Raw genomic sequence first — 25892 nt, 5'->3', positions numbered from 1 at the left:
TAAATATGAAGGGTGAGGCACTCCAAAAGGGTGCATCACTCAAATTACAATTTCCATTTAAATGCTGTTTGTTATATCAAGGGCAAAGATATGTTTTGTTTTTTTTAACCTCAAGAGCTAAGGTCCTTCTTGGATACTCACTCCACACCTAGTTAAAGCCTGTTGTTTTGGTGAAATAGTAAATTTGGTTGGGTGGGTCTGCTTAGGTTATCCATTATGTATGAATTAATTTTTATTATGCACTAGCTCTGTATTTCCTAGCTCTCCTGTATTTCTTCTATTTTTATTTAAGTGCAGAGTGTTTGTTTTTCTTGAAAGTAATTTTGAAATTGTGTATATTTCTATTTCTTTACTTAAGAGATTTCAACAACAAGTGGATACTTGTAATATTTTTAAAATGCAATAAATTAAAAATTAAAAAAACACAAAAATTTAAAGGTTCTTAATTTCTCTTATGAAAACTTGATATCACCTTATGAGATGTTTAAGTCTTATCTTATACATATTTAAAAAATGTCTACCAAAGCTTTGCCAGTAATTTCCAAGATTTATTATCTTCCCTTTAAAGAGGATGATATAACTGAAAATCAGCCATTGGATTCATCACTGAATCTGATGGATATTTTAGAGTCATCCATAGAGACTACTATATTAAAAAGGGCAACCCTTTTAGTCCCTTTTGCTTTTCCATTGGATAGAACTTCAGTATTATGGCTCTTTATGTGTAACCATTTATTGTTATTTCATTGCTATGAAATATGGATGTATCCAGATATATCTAGAGTGTCTCAAGATTGAAGGAAGAAATTCCTTAGTAATCATTCACAGGTATTATCAAAAGGGACTAAGTTAATTCTGAGATATCCCAGTAAGTGTATAATGAAATATTTAAATTCTAATTGTGTATTTTTCAAACCATCTCAACTGTGTAGTTCTGGACTCTCATGCTCAAGAATCTCCTATACAGTATTAGGTTCGGGCGAATAGATTATTTTTTTCTGGTGGATCTCTATGTTTCCTCTTATGAAGAATTTATTTTTCCTGTATATCGATCTTTATACATTTGCCCCTACTCATTGCCTAATTATGAGGATAAACTGTGAATTTGCTTTTTGTCTGCTTTTTGTTTGAATGATTGCATAGTTTATCTGTATTTCCTAACAAGTGGATTATTTTTGTTATATTTGAAAATGCATAAAAATAAAATAAAAAAAAGGCCTTTCATTTTTCCCGACTTCACAACATAATGCATTTAAATTTAGAGTAGATTTTAAGAGGGTTATATGCCCGTTATCATTAAAACATTTTTTTCATATTATTCTGTCAGAAATACCATCTACTTCTCTTATTAAAATAAAAAGTAACTGGTGTCCTCCAGGTCCATTACATCCTATATTATACAATTTTAAAAAATTGGTGTTGGAAAAAGTAGATCATGGAAAGAAAATGATAAATATAGGTTGAATCTTCAGAAGGAAGACAGATTAGCACTTCAGCATTTAAAAAAAGACAACACAGTACTATTAAATAAGCCTGATAAGGGCTGTGCAATCGTCATTCATGATAAATAAGATTATATCACTTGGATAGAATGTCAATTGAGAGGTAGCATTAGTTATAAAAGATTAATGGGAGATCCAACTCAGCATTTACTAGGGATGTGCAGACCAAAAGTTTAAGTTCATAAGTCCATAAGTCGAAAGGGGGTCCCATTTGCGGTCAATATGGACATATGGAGAATTCCATAAGTTGAGTCTATGTCCATATGTGCAAATAAAAATTTAAACCCCTCACCCGCCTTAATCCCCCTCCCCCCAAGACTTACCAAAACTCCCTGGTGGTCCAGCGGGGTCAGGACGCCATTCCTGAACTCCTTTGCAAGGAGCACGTGACGTCGGCGTCACGTCGGAGTGACGCAGTGTCACGTGATTCCCCTCTGGTTCGCTCCCGGACCCCTCGTTGGGCTCAAAAGGAACTTTTGGCCAGCTTGGGGGGGCCTCCTGACCCCCCCAAGCTGGCCAAAAGTGCCTTTTGGGCCCAACAAGGGGTCCGGGAGCGAACCCGAGGGGAATCACGTGACGTCGGCGCCACGTCAGAGTGACGCGGTCAGAGTGACGCGGTCAGAGTGACGCGGTCAGGAGGCCCCCCCAAGCTGGCCAAAAGTGCCTTTTGGGCCCAACGAGGGGTCCGGGAGCGAACCCGAGGGGAATCACGTGACGCCGTGTCACTCCGACGTGACGCGGACATCACGTGATTCCCCACGCGTCCGCTCCCAGACCCTCACAGAACTTTTGGCCAGCTTTGGTAAGTCTTGGGGGGGGGGATTAAGGAGGGTGAGGGGTTTAAATTTTTATTTAGATCAACAATCGCGATTTCCAACGTATTCAACATAGCTATGTTGAATAAGTTGGAAATCCGATCGTTTAAGCCTCATCTTTTTTTTAAGTTAAAAAAAAAAAAAAGTTGCGTTTTCCATTTAAGTTCAAAACGAATGCACACCCCTAGCATTTACAACTGATTATATGAGACATTACAAAACAGCCTTTAATGATTGGATATAATTAGAGATGACTATTCATTTTTGTTGCGCTTCCTGGCCGCGTATGCTCCGCAGCTGGGCCTGCTCACCTCTCCAAACTGTCCACAAGCTCAGGTCTCCTCTCTTCTGCCAGTCCCGGCTGTCCCCATCACTCACTTCGGCCCGCTCCGACTTTGGCAACGTTAAAGGCCTCCCAGCGGAGCTCCCACTCGGGCTCCATGTCTGGCGTCTCCTTGGCCCCGCCCCTAGGCACGCGCGTGGCCGACCTCCTTCTATTTAAAGGGCCAAGTGCGGGAAACCTGGCCGGGCGGCTCAGTGATGACATCATCCCTGCATAGTATATAAGTGAGGCCCTGTTCCCCAGGACCTTGCCTTGGCAATCGGGTTGATCACCTTGTAATAGCAAGTTTGCCTTCCTATGTTTCCTGTGTCTCCTGTTCCAGTTTCTTGTTCCAGCATCTCCTGTGTCTCCAGTTCCAGCGACTCCTATGTCTCCAGTCCCAGCGTCTCCTGCTCCTTCGTCTTTCCATCCCTGGTAGTACCCTTTGGACTGACCTCACAGTACTGACCTCTGCTTGTTTCTTTACTCCTTGATCACTGCCTGACCTGACCTCTGCCTGGAACTCTGACTATTCTTGATTGCTGCCTGCCCTGACCTCTGCCTGGGACTACACTTTGTTCGCTGCCTGCCCTGACCGCTGCCTGGAACACCATCTACTCTCAACTGCCACCTGGAACCTGACCTCCTGTTTGACTTGACCATATCTGATCTGACCTCTGCTACCGACCCTGCCTGGCTGACCACTCTACTCCAGGACTCTGGCCTCGATTCTCGCTATACACTCGGACACTCTATTTTGGCCTCCTGCAACCTCTGGACTTCATAGAAATGACGGCAGAAGAAGACCAACCGGTCCATCCAGTCTGCCCAGCAAGCTTCACACATTTGTTCTCATACTTAACTGTTTCTCTTGGCTCTTAGTAATCTTATGTTCTAATTCCCTTTTCACCCCCACCATTAATGTAGAGAGCAGTGCTGGAGCTGCTTCCAAGTGAAATATTAAGTTTGATTAGTTGGGTAAGCGGCAGCATAGCTCTCTGCCATGAAGCAGAGGGCAATGCTGGAAATGTGTGAAGTATCAGTTTTTCTTTTCCCCTGTCATTGAAGCAAGGAGTCATGCCGGACATGCACCGAAAGTGAAGAATGCCTTGAAAGTCACATTAACTATCATCAAATATTGAAAAGCCTAATAATTGGTAATACCTATAAGCCCATGAACCCATCCCTGTTTTTTTTTCTTTTTTTCTTTTCTTTTTTTAATTGGGAGATGGATGCCCTTCATCCTTCTACTCTGTGAAGGTGGACACCTACCACCGGCCACTGGCATCCCGCTCCGTTAATGCCTCTGTGGCTACTGCCGCTCCATGCAGTGTTTTACTACCTGCTCTTTATATGCGTCCTCTAGAACTGATGGATCCCATCCCTGGGTTTTTTTATTATTTATTTAATTGGGAGATGACAGCCCTCCATCCTTCCGCTCCGTGAAGGTGGACACCTACCACTGGCCACTGGCATCCCGCTCCGTGAATGCCTCTGTGGCTACTGCCGCTCTGTGCAGTATTTTACTACCTGCTCTTTATATGGACACCTACCACTGGCCACTGGCATCCCGCTCCGTGAATGCCTCTGTGGCTACTGCCGCTCCGTGCAGTATTTTACTACCTGCTCTTTATATGTGTCCTCTAGACCTGATGGATCCCATCCCTGTTTTGTTTTTTGTTTTTGTTTTTTATTTAATTGGGAGATGACAGCCCTACATCCTTCCGCTCCATGAAGGTGGACACCTACCACTGGCCACTGGCATCCCGCTCCATGAATGCCTCTGTGGCTACTGCCGCTCCGTGCAGTATTTTACTACCTGCTCTTTATATGCGTCCTCTGGACCTGATGGATCCACAATATTTATCCCATGCCCCTTTGAAGTGCTTCACAGTTTTGGACTTCACCACTTCCTCCGGAAGGGCATTCCAGGCATCCACCACTCTCTCCGTGAAGAAATTCTTCCTGACATTGGTTCTTAGTCTTCCTCCTTGGAGCCTCAGCTCGTGACCTCTGGTTCTGCTGATTTTTTTCTGTTGGAAAAGGTTTGTCATTGTCTTTGGATCGTTAAAGTTTTTCATGTATCTGAAAGTTTGAATCATATCACCCCTGCTCCTCCTTTCCTCCAGGGTGTACATATTTAGATTCTTCAATCTCTCCTCGTATGTCAACCGATGAAGACCCTCCACCTTCCTGGTCGCCCTTCTCTGTACCGCCTCCAACTTGTCCTTGTCTCTTTGTAGATACGGTCTCCAGAACTGAACACAGTACTCCAGGTGAGGCCTCACCAAGGACCTGTACAAGGGGATTATCACTTCCCTTTTCTTACTCGATATTCCTCTCTCTATGCATCCCAGCATTCTTCTGGCTTTTGCAATAGCCTTGTCGCATTGTTTCGCCGACTTCATATCATTAGACACTATCACCCCAAGGTCTCTCTCCTGCTCCGTGCACATCAGCCTTTCCCCCCCCATCGAATACAGTTCATTCGGATTTCCACTCCCCAAATGCATGACTTTGCACTTCTTGGCATTGAATTTCAGCTGCCATATCTTCGACCACTCTTCCAGCTTCCTTAAATCCCGTCTCATTCTCTCCACTCCTTCCGGCGTGTCCACTCTGTTGCAGATCTTAGTGTCGTCCGCAAAAAGACAAACCTTACCTTCTATCCCGTCCGCAATGTCGCTCACAAAGATATTGAACAGGACCGGTCCCAACACCGATCCTTGCGGTACACCACTTAAAACCGCTCTCTCTTCAGAGAAAGTTCCATTTACCATCACGCATTGTCTTCTGTCCGTCAACCAGTTTGCAATCCAGGTCACCACTTCGGCACTCACTCCCAAGCTTTTTGTTTTATTCACCAGTCTCCTTCTCTGAACACTGACTGCGCACCCTTGTTTGTGATGGGCACTCCCTTGTGCTTTCTCTCTTGGAGACCCTGCAAGGCCCACCTAAGACCAGGTGCCCCGGGTAACCAAGGGCTCAACTTGAGGGATCCCCGGGTTGCTATTGGTGAAGCTCTAGCTAGCCTCTGTCTCCTCTGTGTTCTACCTCCTGGTGGAAGATGCTTTCCAGGTCCGACTGGAGGGCCGTACCAATCCTGCACTAGGCCAAGGGTCCACTCCTAGTGCAAGTTTTTGCCGAATTGCAAAATTTCAACGAAATTGTCCAATTCGGCATGGATCGGAGGACCCGAAAACGATCGGGCTTTCCCTGAAATTTCGGGGAAAATCATTTTTCGGGTTAGCACAGGGAGGAGGGGAAAATTTATTAAAAAAAAAATCCAAACCCACCCCAACCCTTCAAATTTACATAATTACAACCCCCCCCACACACACCATCCTGATCCCCCCAACAAGAATTACTGAAAGCCCTGGTGGTCCAGCGGGGGTCCCGAGAGTGATCTTCTGCTCTTGGGCCATTGTGCCTGCCAGGAATCAAAATGACGCCGGTGGCCCTTTGCCCTTACCATGTGACAAGGGCTACCAGTGCCATTGGTCAGCCCCTGTCACATAGTAGGAGTAATGGACGGCCGGCGTCATCATAGAAAATGGCATGGGCCATCCATCGCTCATTTCATGTGACAGGGGCCGACCAATGGCACCTGTAGCCCCTATCACATGGTAAGGGCAAAGGGCCACTGGAGCCATTTTGATTAGTGGCAGCCGACGGCCCAAGAAGGAAAGATCACTCCCGGGACCCCTCTGGACCACCAGCATTTTTAGTAAGTCTTGGGGGGGATCGGGATGGTGGGGGGGAGGGTTGTAATTAAGTAAATTTGAAGGGTTGGAGTGGGGTTTTTTTTCATGGAAAATTGCCCAAAAAAAAACTGAGCCGCAGGAAAACAACATTTTCCACGAGGCGCCCAAACTGCAGCTCAACCCAAAAACTTTAAACGATGCACATCTCTGGATACAATACAAGTAAAGAATACACTTTTATTAATAAAATACATCCAAGGATTCCAACTATATGCACCTTGCAAAAATTCACAAAGTACTACAAAATCCACTGGGATGTCCAATTATTTCTTCCAACAAGTCACTTCTAGAACCATTGTCTAAATTTGTAGATTGTTTTTTGAGAGGTCAGGTATCATAAAGGGCTACATATTGTTATGCTTGCCGCCTGCAGCAGCCCCAATGGTGCGGCCCTCTCACCTCTTTACACAAGCTTCAGGCTCCAGCTCCTCGTCACTGACAGCGGTGGGCTGCCAGTCCCAACCTCAGACTTCCGCCAGCACCTCCAGCCCTGCTCTGCTTCCCAGGACCTCCAGCCAGGATACCTCCATCTGTCATTCTTTTCCGCAGGGTTTGCAGAGAGATGTTGGCAGCAGTGTCGCACCCCTCCCTAGGCTCTCACGCGGGCACCAATGAAACCTTGAAAGGGCCCACAGCGGGAACCTGGCCGCAGACCCGGATGCTGACATCAGTTCACTCAGCATTTAAATGCTCAGGTCCCTCACTGAAGCATTGCCTTTGCAACAGGTCCCCTTGGTCTCCTGTTCCAGGTTTCCTCATACTCATTGCTTCTCCATGAGCCTTGCTTCGTGTTCTTGTTAATCCAAGTTCCTAGTTCCTGTTCCATGTTCATCTCGTCTGTGTGCTGATTGACTTCCTGGTTCTGACCATAGCTATGCCTGACCTTTTCTGCCTTCTCCAATCCTGACCACTGCTATGCCTGACCTTGCCTGCCTTCACCAAGCCTGACCACTGCTACGCCTGACCTTGCCTGCCTTCTCTGAGCCTGACCACTGCTATGCCTGACCTTGCCTGCTTTCTCCAAGCCTGACCACTGCTACGCCTGACCTTGCCTGCCTTCTCCGAGCCTGACCACTGCTACGTCTGACTTTGCCTGCCTTCTTCGAGCCTTGACCATTGCTACGAATGACTTCGCCTCACACTTTCTTGAGTCCAGAGTTCCACATTGCTTGCTACACCTTCCAAGTGCTGCCAGCTTCCATTCAAGCTTGACAGCGACGTCTCTGTCCTTATTCTCTGGACATGGACAATTAAGGCTTCAGCCTTCCTTTGCTCAGGCACCTTGAGTTCCTGTTCCATTTCCTGTCCAAGATAGGACCACACCATCTGCTGGCTGCTGTCTCTGGGCTGAACCATCTACTACCTGTACTTAACCTTGAGGCCTGCCTAAATCCTGCTGGCCCTGGGACCCGAAGGCTCAACCCGAGGGGAACGAGGGCTGGTATAGATGAAGCTCCAGTGGCCTCCAGCTTTAGCCCACTCCGCCTGCTGATGCTGGGGACCCATAGGCCCTCGCCTTTGGGTTGCATCAACCCCACCTCAGCCCAAGGATCTACCTCCTATGCATCACATATGTTCAAGATTAGGGATTTGAATCGTGTGATCGATCATCTTAATGATCGATTTTGGCTAGGGGGGGGGGGGAATCTGATCGTCTTAGTTTTTTTGGTTAAAAAATCATTTTATCGGGGGAGGGTGGAGGGCAGGAAAACTGGCACACCAAAACAACCCTAAAACCCACCCCGACCCTTTAAAACTAATCCCCCACCCTCCCGAAACCCCCCCCCAAATGTTTTAAATTACATGGGGTCCAGTGGGGGGTCCCGGCGCGATCTCCTGCTCTTGGGCCACGGCTGCGTTAATAGAAATGGCGCCGGTGGCCCTTTGCCCTTACCATGTGACAGGGCAAAGGTAGCGCCGGTGCCAATTTGGTTCCTGGCACCCGATGTCACGAGTGCAGGAGATCGCTCCCGGACCCCCGCTGGACACCCAGGGACTTTTGGCAAGCTTGGGGGGGCCTCCTGAACCCCTCAAGGCTTGCCAAAAGTCCAGCAGGGGTCCGGGAGGGCCTCCTGTACGCGGGCCGTATTGCCAATTTTCAAAATGGCGCCGGTGCTACCTTTGACCTAACTATGTCATACGGGCCGACGTCTCTAAGTACAGAGCTGTTTACTTTGCTTTTCCACTGAAAGCTGTTGGGTTAATGTTCTACTTTCAGCTTTTAACAACTCAACTTCAGTAAGATGTGTCTCCTGAAGAGACAAGTTCTGAAAATCAAGCTTTTTGGTTCTTTGATCCTTTCCACTATTTTGACTATTAATCCCAGCTAATTGTATTTGTATCTCTGTCAATTGGTTTTTTAAAGACTTAATCTTTTTGTCTAACTGTTATTTCTACATTTTAATAACTGATTTTAATTCCTGAGTTTTATTTGTTTCATAATCAGAAACCCCCTCAGAGTTCTTCTCTCTGATTATCTCCTGCAATGTTTGTATTTGTTCAAGGTATTGAGGTAGTTTATCTAAATAAGGGTCTGTAGGCTGGGCTTTAGCGACCTTTTTCTCTAAAGCTTCTATTTTTTCTGTTAACCCCAGATTCTGTTTTGCCATTAGCTTATGATCTGCTTCTTGCAGTGCACATTTTTAAATGTAATCATACATCCTTGCTCTCAGCTGGCTAATGTATTTTCCAATACTTGATCGGTTGCCTGTATATGTGAGTTATCACTTTGCATTAATTCTCTCAGTAAGTGCAAAGTGGTAGCATATTCAGCTAATGTTTTAAGGCTTAATTTAGACTCAATAACCAAGAATTGCAATTTCGTTAAGTATTGATTAGTAACATTGCCTAGCTGCAGAGCAGATATGTTTGTTTCAAATTCTCCCATACCCTAGAGATCTGGAATGCCACATATTCTTTTTTTGTGAAAATGTGTGTGACCTTCACTAGCCCTTCATTTTCTAGTTCAACTAAATATATCTGCATATATGATGTTATATATATGGATAGGTGAGGTCTATCCAGTTTCAGTGGAACCCCCAAACTATAAGCAGGTTTAGGGGTGCAGGGATCTATCTGCTACAAGACACTGCCAGCTGCCCTCCCACCTTACTTGTGATCCTAAATCAGGGACAAGATAACATGTATTCTCCTAAGGAATAGACTTTTATTTATCAGATTTGGTGGGACATAGCATTGATAAAATGACAACAGAATTTATACATTTAGAACGAAAAAGATCGGGGATCGGTCAAAACCCAATTATACTCAACAACCAAAAAATAGAGTTCGCAGATAAAGTACGGAACCTAGGCGTAATAATAGACACAGAACTAAGCTTAAAACAACACATATCTCTAAAAGTAAAGGAAGGATATGCCAAACTAATGGTGCTAAAAAGACTTAAACCGCTTCTAACAACCACCAACTTCCGATCAGTACTTCAAGCGCTGATTTTTGCCAGTACCGACTACTGTAACGCCCTTATGCTAGGTCTACCATACACGTCACTAAGACCACTACAGATATTGCAAAACACAGCTGCTAGAATTTTAACCGGCAAAAGCAAAAGAGACCACATCACAGAAACCCTAGCAGAACTGCACTGGCTACCCATTGAACAAAGAATTCAGTATAAAACACTATGCACCATACATAAATTAATATACAATGAAAAAGCAGACTGGCTGAACACAGCACTTCGTGTACACGTCCCAAATAGGAACCTGAGATCTGCCAACAAAGCACTCCTCACTATTCCATCAATCAAAACAGCTAGACTCACACAAGTAAGAGAAAGAGCTCTATCCCTCGCAGGACCCATACTCTGGAACACCATGCCCACAGAGCTGAGACTACAAAGCAACAACAAAACCTTCAGAAAAAATCTAAAAACCTGGCTATTTAAACTAGCTTACCAAAAAGAGAAAGGAGAATAAGACTCAAGGGAAAGCAGGTACAAACAAACAATTGAACAACAAACACATAACCAAAATCTATGTATATAATTTTAAACAGAATAAGTTTCATTCTCTTAAAGCTAAGCAAAAGGATGAAAGTGCAATGATAAAGATAATATAGTAACCTAAACTGTTAAAATGTAAACTGGAAATGACTCATTACACTTACCAATTAATATCATTTACAAACTATGTTACCGACCCTAAAATGGCACCTATGTAAATTAAGATACGTTGGCCTCTTTTTATGTGCCTTAATGTAAACCGTTGTGACGGTTCCCACCAAACGACGGTATAGAAAAATGTTAAATAAATAAATAAATAAATAAATAAATAAATCTCTAACATCCTGGTCACTAAGCAGCAGTTTTTCCTAAATAAAGTTCTATAACAAAACATGCCATAAACCTTAGCCTGCTTAATATATTAACTCTTATGGCTAACTTACTTACCCTTGATTACAATTTCAGGTGATACCTCTGTTCACCTCTGAAGCAGGTTCAGGCTGGAGAGCTGGAGAATGTGGGCAGGGAAGAAGCTTGCATCCTGGGCTTGGTGCTGGCAGAGCGAGTGGGCTGTACAGGATGGTGGCTAGCTTCTGGATCTGGTGCTTGCCAGCTGTCTAGGCTGGTTCTCACCCTTCACCATCTATGACTCCATGTCACTCTCCACACCTGAGCCGTGGTCTCCTCTCTCTGATCACATGGCCATACCTGGTCTTCTCCCTTCTCAATAGTTGGAAGGGCTGGTCTGCTTCTGACCCCCCTTTCCTTTCTGGTATACTTCAGCACAGGCTCTCACTATCTGGGATTTCTCCCAGGGTTTGTGCTCTCTTTCCCCCTCTTTTCTTCAGGGGGCTTGCAACTTCAGCCTTTCTCCTCCTTTTGGTTTCAGGGTACTCTCCCCAGGGGTTACATTGCCTGCCTTTTCTCCCAGGGTTTGCGTTCAAGGTTTGTGCCTCCTCCCTTCTTATTTGCCCCTCTGTCTTATACTTCCCAGCTGATGGATATGCCTAATCTCAAGCATAACCTCTTGGTGGGTGGAGGATCTTTTGTCACATTGCAGGTCTTTTTCCCCCTCCCCATTGCTTCTGGGGAGTCCTTCCACATTGCAGATCTTCTTCCCCCTCCCATTCCTTTGGGGGTAGAACTGCCATGTCTTTATGCCAAGCTGTGTGTCAGAGTATTTTCTCTGTCTCAGGATGCCCTCCCCATTATAGGGTGAGGGTCTTTCTGACCTCTGCCTGCTTTGCTGTCCTTGACACTTGCTTAGGATCTTAAGTCATTGCCTCTCTGTCTCCTTTATATTTGCACAGGGAGTGACAAACAGGCGCATCACGCTAAGAGATCGGGCATTCTCTACAGCCATTCCACCGTTATGGAACTCCATCCCCTCAAACCTCAGACTGGAAACTTGCATCTCAACTCTCAAAAAAAGACTAAAGACTTGGATATTCATACAAGCATTCCCGGACTCAAACTGACCTATCTCTCCCACGCCAATCCTTATCACCACCTTCACCATGATTAACCATCTCCTCTATTGTTTACATGTTTAAATTAATTATTTAACATGTCCTTTCTCTTCTTTCTCCGCCAAGTTCTAATCACCCTGTTATATGTAACTGCCTTTTCCGCACCATTGTTTTAGTTTATGTTTACGATACACCCCTGTTTTATGTGAACCAGCATGATGGGACTGCGTTCTCGAATGCCGGTATATAAAAACCTGAAATAAATAAATAAATAAATATCCGTCAGTGTATCAGGGCAAGGCCTCTTCATTTTTCTCAGAATCAAGGTTTTAAAGTTCACCTGGGCAAAGTTTTTTCTTATTTCTTGCTGTGATAGTGCCTTTTGGGGCCTGTCACAATTTTGCCTGTACATGGCTATTATAATTCATGATAGTGGAAAAATGAGATAACTCCCTACACTAACTGTTGGCGAACATAAACCACATTTTTAATTTCTTCCAAAATTTTGTTAAATTCACCTCTTCTCTCAGGTCCAGAGGTATACTATTCCACAAACTTGGAATGACCATAGAAAATGATCTGCTACCCAAATGGGAATGTAAATACCGTCTTCCTACAGAACATACATTTCTTTTAGACACAAATGCCATTTAAGAGAATCTTTCAATGAAAGAGAGCAGAACCATTCAAAATTTTTAAATTCCAAAACCAAGTTCTTGAACCTACATTGGTCTACAATAGGTAGCCAATACAAGTCCCATAACAAAGGTTTGGCTGGAGTTCTCTGAGATTTTCCCAAAACCATTCAGGCAGAAGTGTTTTCAAAAAGTTGTATTTTTCAAATCAATTTTCCCTGTAATACCACATATATTGCATTACAATAGCCCAGCTAAGGGCCAGATTTTAATACCTACGTGCGGGCGTAGATTTGTGCATGCAACCCAGCATGCACAAATCTACGCCCGATTTTATAACATACGCACGCAGCAGCGGGCATGTTATAAAATCCGGGGTCGATGCGCAAGGAGGTGCACACTTGTGCATCTTGCGCACGCCGAGCCCTAGGGGAGCCCCAATGGCTTTCCCTGTTCCCTCCGAGGCCGCTCAGAAATCGGAGCAGCCTTGGAGGGAACTTTCCTTCCACCCCCACCTTCCCCTCCCTTCCCCTCCCTTCCCCTCTCTAACCCACCCCTCAGCCCTACCTAAAACCCCCTCACCTTTATTTTGCAATTTGCGCCTGCCTCTGGGCAGGCATAGGTTGCATGTGTCGATCGAGTTCCGGCGTGCAATCCCCCAGCCTAGCGGCCCTACGGAGGCCTCTGGCCATTGCCAGTTTCACCAGTCAGTTTGCAGTTCATCCAGACAAGGTAAAGGAATTCCAAAGCCACCTAGGTCAAGAGCCTCCCTTTTTCCCTGTTAACCCCAACCCTTTAAACCCTGCTGACAGGCCTATACTTTTTTGTTTTTTGAATTACAGGCCATCCATAGCAGATGTAAGGTTACATGGTAAGGGACCCCAGAGCATGCTTATGCATATTAGATTTTTGCATGCTGATTTCATTGACAAATCCAAGAATGCCCATGCCCATCCAGATCATGCCCATGCCATGCCTCTTTTTTATTTATTTATTTATTTATTTATTTATGTTCTATACCGACCTTCATGGTCATAACCATATCAGATCGGTTTACATAGAACAAGGGGTTATAACTTTAACAAATCATTTAACAACAAGGAGCAAAAAAAAAAGTTACAATCAACAGGGTTGAATAACTTGGAGGCTAGAATAGCCGGAAAATAGGATAGGGGTACAGAGGTTAACAAAGAACAATTGAGAATTAGGAGATTGAACGTATTAGGTACTTATTAGTAGGTTCCTGGTTGCATGATTGGTGAGGTATGGCTAAAGGCCATTTGTATGTTTCTGAGGGTTATGGGAAGGCTTGACAGAATAGCCAAGTCTTGAGTTTTTTCCTGAATGTTAGATGGCAGGGCTCCAGTCTAAGGTCTGAAAAAAAAGTTTGTGCTTGCAGCAGGAGATATGCATGTATCTGGGTGGCTTTTAAAATCCACTCAGCAGTTGCTGGCCCAACATATTTGTGTATCTCCTGGGTTTGGTGCATGCTGGGTTTTTAAAATTCACATTATAGGGTGGTCAACTCTGGTCCTCAAGAGCCACAAAAAGATCTAATTTTCAGGATATTGACAATACATATGCATAAGATAGATTTCCATGCACACCCTTCATACTATGCAAATCTATCTCATGCATATTCATTGTGGATATCTTGAAAACTTGGCCTGTTTATGGCTCTCAGAGACTGGAATTGGCCAGTCCTGAAATTTACCCCCAAAAGTTATTAGTCTTAATAAGTATGTCAACATTAAATCATACCCTTTTATTATAAAAATAATATTAGGCAGAATAAAATAAAATATTTCCTCTTAAGGGTAGCTGTAAGGTGATCAAAAGCAATAGTATATATATATATATATATATGTGTGTGTGTGTGTGTGTGTGTATAAACACATGTTTTGGATGTCGTTCGTTTCTCTCTTTCTTGCTCTCCCTCTCTCTCGCTATATATATATACAGATGAATGATATTAATAGTGTTTATATATAATGTATGTACTTATGCAGACAGGTGTAGGTCCTCTTGGTTAATTACATTATTTTTCAAAGATTTTCTGGCTTTTTAAAATAAATAATGAAACAGTACATAATATAAATTCAAACCGCTGAATAGTAGAGAATTTTAAATATAGATTTCTCATGCATTTTTATAGAGAACTACACTCTATAAAGAAATAATTTCTAATCAAAGATTAGTTTGACACATTTATAAGTCATTTAAATGCAGAAGATGGCTTCTAGCACAACCTGAATGAGATGGTTCTGTGTTTTTAGGAAAACAACCCCACTGAAAAATAATAGTTTATTTCTGGTCTTTTGCTCACATATATCAAGAGAGTGATAAGACAATACAACTTTCTTTAATGTTTAAAAAAATTATTTATTGTGATTTTTTTCTTTAATTTTCATTAAAGTCACCGAAAATAATTCATGTACGTGAGCAAAAATATGTACAAAACTGTACAGAATAAATAGTTCATACAAATCTAACCAGACTTTGCAGTAAGATAAAGCTGTAGTCCATACTCCAATTTGCATCCACTATCTGCTAACATGTGGCAAAAGTAGACTATTCTCTAAAGGAAATAAAAATAATTACATCTTGCTTTTGCACTTAGAAAGTACTGGCCACAGTGAATATATATATCTTTTAGGAACATTTATAGCCACCACGGGAGCCAAAAATATAGACACAATCAACCAACCAAACAGAAAGGAACAAATGGGTAACCACAGTTGATTCTCAATAGCTTTCAGTTTCTCATGGTCCATACAGATTTTAAAATCTTTAAAACCTAGTAATATAAAACATTCTACAACAGTTTTATTAGGTAAGATTGTCCAAACTTGTTTAATGCTACATTGGAGAAAAAAGGAAAAGGCTTAGAGGCCAATGTACCAACATGTGCTAATGTTGTTGTAAGCGTGAACATGCATGTCAAAGTACCGTTAGTGCATGCAACCTAGGTTTACATGTTCTAAAATCACTTTTGGTACTGCAAAATAGCTTTTGCCAGTTTAAACACAAATAGCATGCTAATAAGGCAATGAGATGCATGACTATGAAAAATAGCTCATTACCTTTTAGCGTAGCAATATAGTACGTACACAAGCTGTTTTTCAGATGCATTAATGCAAAAATATTAACTACATCTCAAAAGGTAACCATTAATTTCCTGTGACAGCATCCATAGTTGAAATACGTGTGTACTTTATTGTGTTTCCTAATTTGCATGTCCGTAACATTGGCTGTTAGTATGTGTGATAAGTACTGTATTTACATGTGTAAACATCCAATGATAGCACTCTTTAGTACATTGGCCTCTTGATTTGTTTCTCAATAGCTATTAGGAATAAAATGCGCTTGTATTTTACAGCAACACTGCAAAGCACGTAAAGTAACAAAAGTTTATCATATCAGAAGTCCAAAAACTTGCATACAAAATGGGTGCTTATAACTTTTTCTGATATTTTCTTAAGTCTATATCATGGCATAATGCTTTGAATGTTGCAAGTACAGTATATATCACGAGGGAATATTAAAGGTATCTCTTTTGGTTACACATGCTGTGCATGTGCTATATTGAATTGATACCCAATCAATACATTAAGACCAGATTTAAGTTTTAGGAAAAGTAGAACAAGGAAAGTGGAAAAAGTTTGTAAGTCAGTTTGCTCCTACAATTTTGAATCTTTTGGCTAATGATTTAATTTAATACAGTTTGAGGAAGGTCAAATAATTCCACAGAAATATTTGTGCAAACAAAACTTCAACAAAATGTATAGTGGGATTTGGGTCTGAATTTGATAAATTTATGAGACAGTTAAATATTCCCCACTCCTTTTTTTTTACATGTTTTATGTTGCACAATATTATGGGGCAGATTTTAAAAGGTACGTGCTACCCGGCATGCACAAATGTACGCCCGATTTTATAACATGCGTGTGCAGCCGTGCACATGCTATAAAATCAGGGGTCGGCACACGCAAGGGGGTGCACACTAGTGCACCTTGTACTTGCTGAGCCCTCGGGGAGACCAGCTGGCTTTCTCCATTCCCTCCCCCCCCCCACCTTCCCCTCCCCTCCCTTCCCCTACCTGTCCCGCCCCCCAGCCCGAAAAAAAACAAAACTGTACGTTTGTTTCGGAAGTTACGCATGGCAGCCGAGTGCTGTGCCGGTGTGCGATCCCCCGGCCACTGTGCCGGAGTCCTCGGCCACACCTCCCAGACCGCCCCCAGACCGCCCCACCACACCCCCGGACCATCTTCCCCACCCCCATCCCCATCCCGCCCCCTGCCCGCCCATTCAGAAAAGCCCCGGGACATAATCATGTTCCTGGGCTTTACGTGTGCTGCCAGGCCTTTTGAAAATAGGCCCAGTGCATGTAATCCTCCTGGATTTACGCGCGTAAGACTTTGAAAATCTGCCCCTATATGTGTGCATGTATATATATGCTGAACTTTTTCCAGGCCAGAAGTTTTATAAAATTAAATCATTGGTCAAGCATTTTCCCCATTAACACAGAATAGGAGAAAATCTTTAGTAAATGTGCCCCAAAATGACTTGAAGACTTTTTGCATTTTTCTGTTCAAAATTTAAAAGATGCCTATCTTTATTTTACCTCATGAGCAAACTTTAGCTAGTATAATCCAATTCAAGACATGATTAAAGCAATATAAATATTTTATATTATTCTATACATGGAATGGACACATACATACTGTAAAAAACCACAACTGACTATAGCAATTTTGTTTGCTTTAATCATTCACAATGTTCCTGTTATATTAGGGTGATAGATAAATTGTTTACAAATATTCCAATGGCTTCTAACAGTGATCCCTGAGAGTCTCTTGGATTACTGCTGTGCTTAAACTCTAATGGCCCAATTTTAAAAGGGCCATGCACGTAAAAAAATGGCAGATATGTTCATGGCTGGGCCTTGTGCGCTCCACATGCATTTTAGAATGGGCCCGACCATGCATGTAACCCCCCTTAAACGTTGAAGTGCTGGGCACTGCAAAAGTGGTGAGCCGGGGGGGGGGGGAATGGTGTGAGTGGGGAGGAGCCGGTTGGGGGTTGGGACAGGAAAATGCCATTAGCCACTGCCCCGGAGAAGCATGCACCAGCAGCCAGCCAGTCCACAGAGATTACTTCTGCTTGTGGGGAGAAGTAAGTATTAAAATTAAAAAAATTAGGGATAGGTAGGGTTAGCTTAGGGGTCAGGGAGGAGAGGGGAAGAAGTAGGAAGGGTAGGGTTAGGGATAAGAAAGTTCCCTCCCAGTCCACTCCTTAATTGGAGTGGACTGGGAGGGTACTGGGGGAGGCCCGATTATATCGCCATATCTTTCTAAAATTCCATCCCCTGCGTGCAAGAGTCGTGAGCTTCCCACACATATGTGGGGAAATTCTAAAATCCAGTGTGCATGTGTGTGCAGCCATTGGATTTTATAATATGCGTACGCCAGCGTGTACATATTATAAAATTGGTGCATCCATGTGCACATGCCAGGAACCACATGCACATGGACATGCGCACGCAGGTCTTAAAATCGACCCCTTACTGATGACAAAATTATAAGGCACTTTTTATTTACAAAAGTGTTGGCAAAGACTACAGTTTTTGCCCATACCAGTGAAATACGTCATGTTTGCTGTTCTAGAACTTCCAGATAATCAGGTTCGGCATGCAAATTGGCTTTGAGTTCAAAGTACTCATTTTTTGTTTGTTCCACTAAAAAGTTCCTTGGTCTGGCATACATAAGTGTCTCCATTATCTTGAGCTCCTCACGTGTACCAGGATAATGATGCTCAGTGTCAGGCTGGAGCTGAGCAATGCTTTTTCTTAAGTACTCTGTAATTCCTAGTTGCTGAAGTTCTCTTTCTTTCTCAAGGATATTTCTGTACAATGAACTGGCATCTTGAAAGGTTAAAAATTCTGGTGAGTGGTCTGCAGCTCTGAATTTGAGATTTGGGCCTGTGAGAGGTGAATCATTTTCTCTTTCAAGAAGACTTCTTCGGAGATGTTTGGAATCATTTACTTCTTTTTCATCCTCTTCTTCCTGATGTTCTACATTCTTTGGGCTGAATGGTGGAGTCCGGTAAACGTGAACCATGGGGTTGACCATGTGCTGGTCATAGAGAGTTGCAGTTGGATGTTCAGATGTCTGGTGGGTCATTTTGTGACCATACATGCTATATTGAAGACGTACAGGACTATTTTCTCTTATCTGTTCATCTGCTTGTTTCTTTTTGTATCTTTTCCTCCGTTGCAAAACAAGAACAATTACACCGGCAGCACAAAATACAATTGTTATAAACACAATAAGTAGACCAAGTATTAAAACTGATAGTGGGACAAAATCTGTAATTGATCGTAAAATAGTATCAGCTGTGTTTGTTGTGGTAGTAGATGTTGGAGTTGTCACAATTATAAAACTGGCTTGAGTTGGCTGGTCTGGGCTGTTTACTAAACCTGGGCAAAGTAGATCACTATTTAGTGACTTCAATTCTTGTTTTGCTAGAGTTCCTGGGTATTTACAAAGAATTTCATTTATCATTATAGTCTTGCTAAGTTTCTGTATCCACTGTTTAAATCCAATTAAATCACAAGTACAGTCCCAAGGATTGTCCTCCAGTTCAATCTGTACCAACAAATCAAGTTCATCCAAGACATTGCTTACAGGTAAATGTGAAAATTGGTTTGATTTAAGATTTAATCTTGCTAATGGAACTCCTAAAAAAATATGAGGTGGCAAAGTTTGAAGGCGGTTGTTGTTTAAGTATAAAACTTTCAGTTTTGGCATGTTAGTAAATGTCCCTGGCAAGATTTCTTTTATTACATTATATTCAAGATACAAATATTCTAAGAGCTGTAGTCCAAGGAATAAATTTCCATTAAGTTTTGTAAGATGATTCCCATTTAGGTAGAGTTTCTGCAGTCTAGTAAAATTTAGAAAGGATCCTTCTTCAATAATCTCAATTCGATTATTTCCCAAATGAAGCATCTCCAAACTTTCATATTCCACCAGATCAGACTTTAAAAGCATTTGAATAATATTACCTGCCAGAAATAACTTTCTAGGGTTTTTGGGTGGGAGTCCTAGATCAGATAAGCTTTCTATATTGCGTTCCTGGCAATGGATTAAAAGCCCAGAGATGGCATGGCTGGTACAATGGCAAGGGATAGGGCAGGATATCCCTGGAGACTGAGTAGCTGGCTTTGAGACATGAAGCACTAAATTAGGTTCCTTAGTGGGAGCTTTAGGAAGAGGTATTAGTTTAGTTGGTATGTGGCCATCACGCACAGAAGTTGTTACTACCAAATGTATTGACTCTGAAGGATCATCAGGTTTATTTATAGGATCAGTGGGGCAAAATGTTTCCTTTTTCAATCTACTTAGAATGCTATTTTTGAGATTTGGAGGGCTGTTGCATACAACATCACCTATTACGGATTGTGGAGGCATATTTTCCAGCCAGGTCTTTAGCTGTACTAAGTCACAGTTGCATATCCACTTATTGTCCTCCAACTGAAGATCCAGTATTCTGCCAATGTGTTCTAAAAATCCAACATAAGGCAATGTTTGTAATTGATTTCCTCTGAGGTCTAAGTGGGTCAGCGGTACAAAACGAAATATGTTTGCTGGAAGAAATTCAATTGCATTATCATTTAGAATAAGTACTTTTAGTCTGCTGAGCTTGCTGAAGGCACTTGACTCAATTGTTGTGATAAAGTTGTTATCAGCTTGAAGAAATTCCAGGTTTTCTAATCCATGAAAAGTATCCTCTCTAATTATTTCTAAGGAATTGTGATTGATATGAAGTTCTTTAAGATGACTGAGACCATTGAAAGATCCAGAAGCAATATCTGCAATATTATTAAATCCAAGATACAGCGATATCATATTGGTAAGACGAGAAAAATCATGAACTTGTAACTTTGACAACCCATTGTTTAGTAGACTAAGATGGAATAACTGTGATAGTGGTACATTAATCTGAGATACATTTGTAATGCCTCTTTCTTCACAGTTTATTAATATAATACCATCCTTTTCTTCACAAAAACAAAAAGAGTCACAGGATCCTCTGGTTGATGATGAATTATACTGTGTTCCTTCAGAGACAGAGATGATTATAACTGAAAATAAAATTAGAATCCAAACCTTCATATTGTCAATCAATTGAAGCTGGCTCTGCAAAATATAAATTGAAATATATATTATAATTTCAATTTTTAACATGAGTAATAATTATATTTTGACTTTTTGCAAAAGGTTTAGACATTGATGCATTCTTTTTAAAGAGTTAACATAGTCCATACTACTATTATATTCTAGAAAAGAAAAAATAAAATAAAGACGTTGACTAATGGCTTGTGTAAATCTATAAATATAATAATGAAATAGGAAAGAGTCATTAGTGTTTTGTAATATGCATTGGCTGGAAGATTTTATATCAAGGGCAATTGCATATATTGGGTTAACATTTTTTAAATACTCTATCATAGACGTCGAAGCTACTGGACCAAAATGTGCTAATGCTGCTTCAAGCATTAACATGCATGTAAAAGCATTAGTGCAAGAAACCAGGGTTTACAAGTAGTAAGATCACTTTTAATATATACAAATTAGCTTTTGCCAATTTAAACATAAATAACATACTAATGAAGCAATGAAATGCAAAACTATGAAAAATAGCTTTCATTTTAGCGCCAAAGTATAGTACATTCACAAGCTGTTTTTCAGATGCATTATTCCAAAAAACTTAAGCACACCTCAAGAGATAGAGTTAAGTTTTTGTAACAGCATCCATAGATGAAGTACATGTATACTTTACTGTATTTCTTAATTTGCATATCATTGCCATCAGTTGTTAGTATGTGTAATAGAGTGCCAAGTTAATATATGTAAAATTCCTATGTTAGCACTCTTTACATTGACTTTTTGATTTGTGTGTCTATAGCTATTAGGAAAAAACTCACTTGTACTATATAGCAACACAACAAAATATGTAGATCAGCATTCTTTAGGACCCAGAAGCAAACTGAAATCCACAGTCTGTTTGACAAAGGCATCAAGCCTAGAATGTTCACTTAACTGGGTTTAATAGTCTGCTTCCTAATGAATATCCTTTTAGCCAGTGTGTGAGTGATTTTGCAAGGTCCTAAAGTTTGATATTTTTACACTATTGTTACATTATAATACTATACTTTCTTAGACATGCTAAATTCTCAATATTTTTACAATATTCAAAAATATGCCGTGTATTTGTAAAAACAAATTATAAATTGAAGGAAAGGTTAATTTAAAAGCAAAATTCATATAGGTAAAATAGACTATCTTATGTAGATTAATAATGTTCCACTAAATATTATTAGAGAGTAACTTTCAAATCTATTCACATTACTGGATTTGTGCATGTACATAGATGTGCATAGTATTTATAAACTGTACAGTGGGTTGCTGTACAGTTTTATAAACTTTGAAAATTTGCATGCATATATTTCAGGATAAGCATATATTTGCAATATAATAAAAACACATACTTTTTCTACCAATTTTATAACTATAGATACATATATTTTAGGTGTGAAAAAAAATGACTTGTTCATGTAAAACCCTGATTTATACACATAGGCAAATATTTTTTTTAAATATGTGTTCATACTTGAAATCACCAGTTTGCTGATACTTCTGCCAGTTCATCCAGTTCACCAAGACCATCCTAGTACTTCACCCTGAACTCCTCCCAGTTCACCCACACCTGCACCTCTAAACAGCAGAATACAGATGAATCTGATATCAATTGATCTAGGTAATTCTGAGTTTTACAATAAAATTTTTGAATAAGAGACATTATGAAATTATAAATACAGAGCAAAATGTACTAAAAGTTTATTTTCTTCCATTTTTTTTTAATCTGTGGAAAAAAAACTTTGCATATCTGACTCTGAAATGTACTATTTAACATCTAATTTACAAACATGAAATATTCAATTAATTGGCCACAAATAATATCAGGAGCATGAAATCTGAATTGCCTTTCAGATCAAATATCACCTTGGAGGTGTTTACATATAGCTAAGTTACTAGTGTTTCATATGACACATTGCTCTTCAGGAAACTACCTGTTTAGCAACTTTAGAAGGCCATATTTCTCTCATACACTGTAGTTAATTATTTAAAAATAAATATGCTGTATGTTTTTTCATGCTATAATGTTTGAAGAGCCAAACATACAAGAACATTTGCTTCCAGCTTCCTAAAAATACTCACTGTATAAATGTATTGCTTCATTCTGTACACACATTTTCTTTTTTACATTGCACAGAGTTCAATTGATTTCAAAGACAGTTTTTGATTACTTTTCTGATGTCATTTGATCTCCTCAAGTACAGCATTCAAACTTGTCATGCAGTACTCACACAGTAAACCAACAAACACCCCCTCCCCACTCACTCAAAGCAAAATGCAATACTATTTCCAGGGAACTTTAAAAATTGCAACAACGATAAGACCCTTGAAATTTCAGCCTATTTTTGGATTCATATTGTTAGCAAGAGTTAGCAAGAGTTTAGTTCACAATAGTCTTCCAGGTCTGCATGCCTTGTTCTTTATATAAATTTAATGAACAGTCTGTTTCATTAATAGAAAGATCAGCAGTCTGATTTTCATATTAAAAGATCAGTATTATAAATCATATTATGTGTTATTCTTAAGTAATTCTTCAACCACTCTGTTGCACAAACATCTGACTCACAGACTTTCCCCTTCATTGTTGGACAAGGCACTGCATGGACTGATCTCATTTTGAGGTATTTGGGTTGCAGTAATACTTTTACATGCTGTATGCTTCTTATCATACTTTGGTTTTTCAAAACCTTAGCAAGTAAACTATGTAGCACTGCATATGTTGAATATCACTGTAGAAATGCTAAGTAGTAGTAGTAGTAGTAGTAGTTGTAGTAGTAGTACTTAAGTTGTTTACTACTTCTCTAAATAATCATTTTCTAGAAGGACATAGGAATCACATGCAATTTGATAACTCACATGTAATTTTTAGTTTACTGAAAAGTTGAATTCATGAACAGATTAAAAAGAATATCTGATGTTATTAAAAGGATTTCAGCATATGCAGTCAACATTTTAAGACTTTGAATTTTCAATGTCTGCAGTTAATTTTAATGGAGGGATGTTTATATTTTAAGCTTGTTCTGAAAAGTGAACTAGGTGCATTGCAGAAAAGTACCAGTACAGAGAAATCCAAATATTAATATCTAAATCAGAGATGAGATTAAATATAATGATCCTATTTTCATGAATATGTAAAATGAGTAATCACCTGAAAGAGGGGTTTTATTGGATTGTGATTACACACTATGAAAATAAAAATGCACTAAAGCCAAGGATAAATGGTAAAGTTCCCAGTATGATCATCTGTATCCTGTAATGTATGCTTATTAACATGATTACAAAATGAGATCTAGTAAACTCCACCTACAAGTGAATGCTCTGATAATTGGCAGTTTCAAGTGGTGGCTAGCCCCCTTTTTTTTGGCACATCTGTATTCTAATGGTTTGGAAATCTGATAGCTGGGAGAGGTGGAGGAAGGTAGAATTGTAATAATCGTGTATTTGTTATGCATTCCAAATGGATGTTTTTATATCAGATAATGTATAATCCTTCTCATTACTACTAATTAAAAGGGAATTCAGTGTTCTGTAGTCAGTTTGGCAGCCAACTTAGATTCTAAAAATCAAAAAGACACTGAAGCTCCCATTACAGTTCTTTGAAAAGGAAAATCAGAAAGACCATATTTCCCTTATTTTGTTGTCCTGGAAATTTCAGAAAAAAGTAAATGCAAAACAGTTATCAGTAATGCATGTTACATTATTCTCTGTGCTAGAGCAATAAGCAATTATACACGATTGAAATTCCCAAAACCCACTAAAAATGCACCAACTTCCCAAAAATATGGATTGCATTTTAAAATGCTGACATGCAGACAGAATGTGTTAAAAGGCATTGAATGCATATGTAATATACTTAATGTTAAAAGAAATGGAAACCTTACATCTACTCCTTTGCTACTTTGATTATTTCAGTTTTTCTGAAGTCATACCAAATAGGAACTTGGGGAAAAAAATCACACGGAATACTGAAACACGCAGGTAAAGTACAACTTTTTTTATTAGCTACTTGTTTTGCCTGTTATGCTCCGAAGTTTATTAAGATATACAATGTTTCTGAAGCAATAAGGTTTCAAAAAATAAAACCCTCATCGTAAACTCAAAATCTGTCTGGCTCTTTATTTTAAAGTATAAGCCCTGTTGTTGCATCAGAAGTCAATGCATTAAGATTTGCTACCCAAGTTGCTACCCAGTTGGATCAGCAGCATTTTGAAACACTCATCTTTTAACCCGAATCATTCAATTCAACATTGTAAAAGTTGTTGAAAGTGAAAGCTGTTGTTAATTAATAGCGAACATTTCATTGAGACTAAAGTCATTTCAACACACCTTATACATTTAAAAAAAGGAAAATGTTCTCACCTGTGAAGCAGTGGCACTGGTATCTGTAATAGCGAGTTGGAGAGAAATGCAGCTTTCTTCTTCAATCAGTGTAGGACTGAAGCAGCTTTTGGATTGTAGCACAATTTTTTTGAAGACAGCAGAGTACAATCGTAGGTATATTTATTTACTTTTTTTTTTTTTTTTACTGCAAATACAAGTACACATGCATTTACCCGTAACTGAGTCTAAAAGCTAGAGAAAAAAACGACAGCAGACAGTGTATTAAACTGAATATGCAGGAGTTCATCCACAGCACTTGTCCTTTCTTAATTAAAATTCACAGCATACTTCCCAGTTACAGTACGCTGACTTGCAGGGATATCTGTAAGCATTTTCAAGCTGCTGAGCTGAGTAAGAAAGCCATCTGTTAACCAGAACTAGCAACGATCACTCTCGATTTTCTTAGATTTTAAATCCCCACTGAGACTGTGTTCTCTTTTCTCCTTCTAGCTTTTCTTGTTAGCTCAGTTTGTTATTAGTCAGATTGCCAGGGGCTAGGAGGTAGGCGTAAATAAAGAGACTTCTTGACTTTTGACTCGTTCTGTAAGTCCTTCCCCATCAGCGATCTTTTAATCTGTTAGTGTCGTATAACACAAAATTCAACTCCACCTTCGTAGAACCAGACTCCTCCTCCTGCTGTAAACTAACCTTACCACTTTTTTTGTGGGTGTTACCGAAACAGCTAACAGTAGACGAGGTAACATTCAAAGGAATATGTTTACTCATTCGTGTTGCAGACCATTCCTTTTACAGTGACTGATGTAAACCGTAGCATGCATTTTAGAGGGGTAGAATTGTGCTTTTTTATCCCTGCAAATACATCACAGTCAAAGTAAAATA

General features: G+C 40.4%; 1 protein-coding gene across 1 annotated transcript; it reads right to left on the bottom strand.

The window, feature by feature from the left end:
* Positions 1 to 16778: 16778 nt before the first annotated feature.
* On the bottom strand, positions 16779 to 25586 carry SLITRK6 (SLIT and NTRK like family member 6). The gene is made up of 2 exons (XM_029603059.1): positions 25032 to 25586; positions 16779 to 20672 (listed from the first exon to the last, which is right to left on the bottom strand). The coding sequence occupies exon 2, from the start codon at positions 20646 to 20648 to the stop codon at positions 18120 to 18122; it is 2529 nt and encodes an 842-aa protein (XP_029458919.1). The 5' UTR covers positions 20649 to 20672; positions 25032 to 25586; the 3' UTR covers positions 16779 to 18119.
* Between the last annotated feature and the right edge of the window lie 306 nt (positions 25587 to 25892).

The sequence above is a fragment of the Rhinatrema bivittatum genome, chromosome 5 (assembly GCF_901001135.1).
Source record: "Rhinatrema bivittatum chromosome 5, aRhiBiv1.1, whole genome shotgun sequence".
NCBI lineage: Eukaryota > Metazoa > Chordata > Amphibia > Gymnophiona > Rhinatrematidae > Rhinatrema > Rhinatrema bivittatum.
The sequence above is the reverse complement of the archived record's forward strand: the minus strand, read 5'-3'. Positions and strand labels throughout refer to the sequence as shown.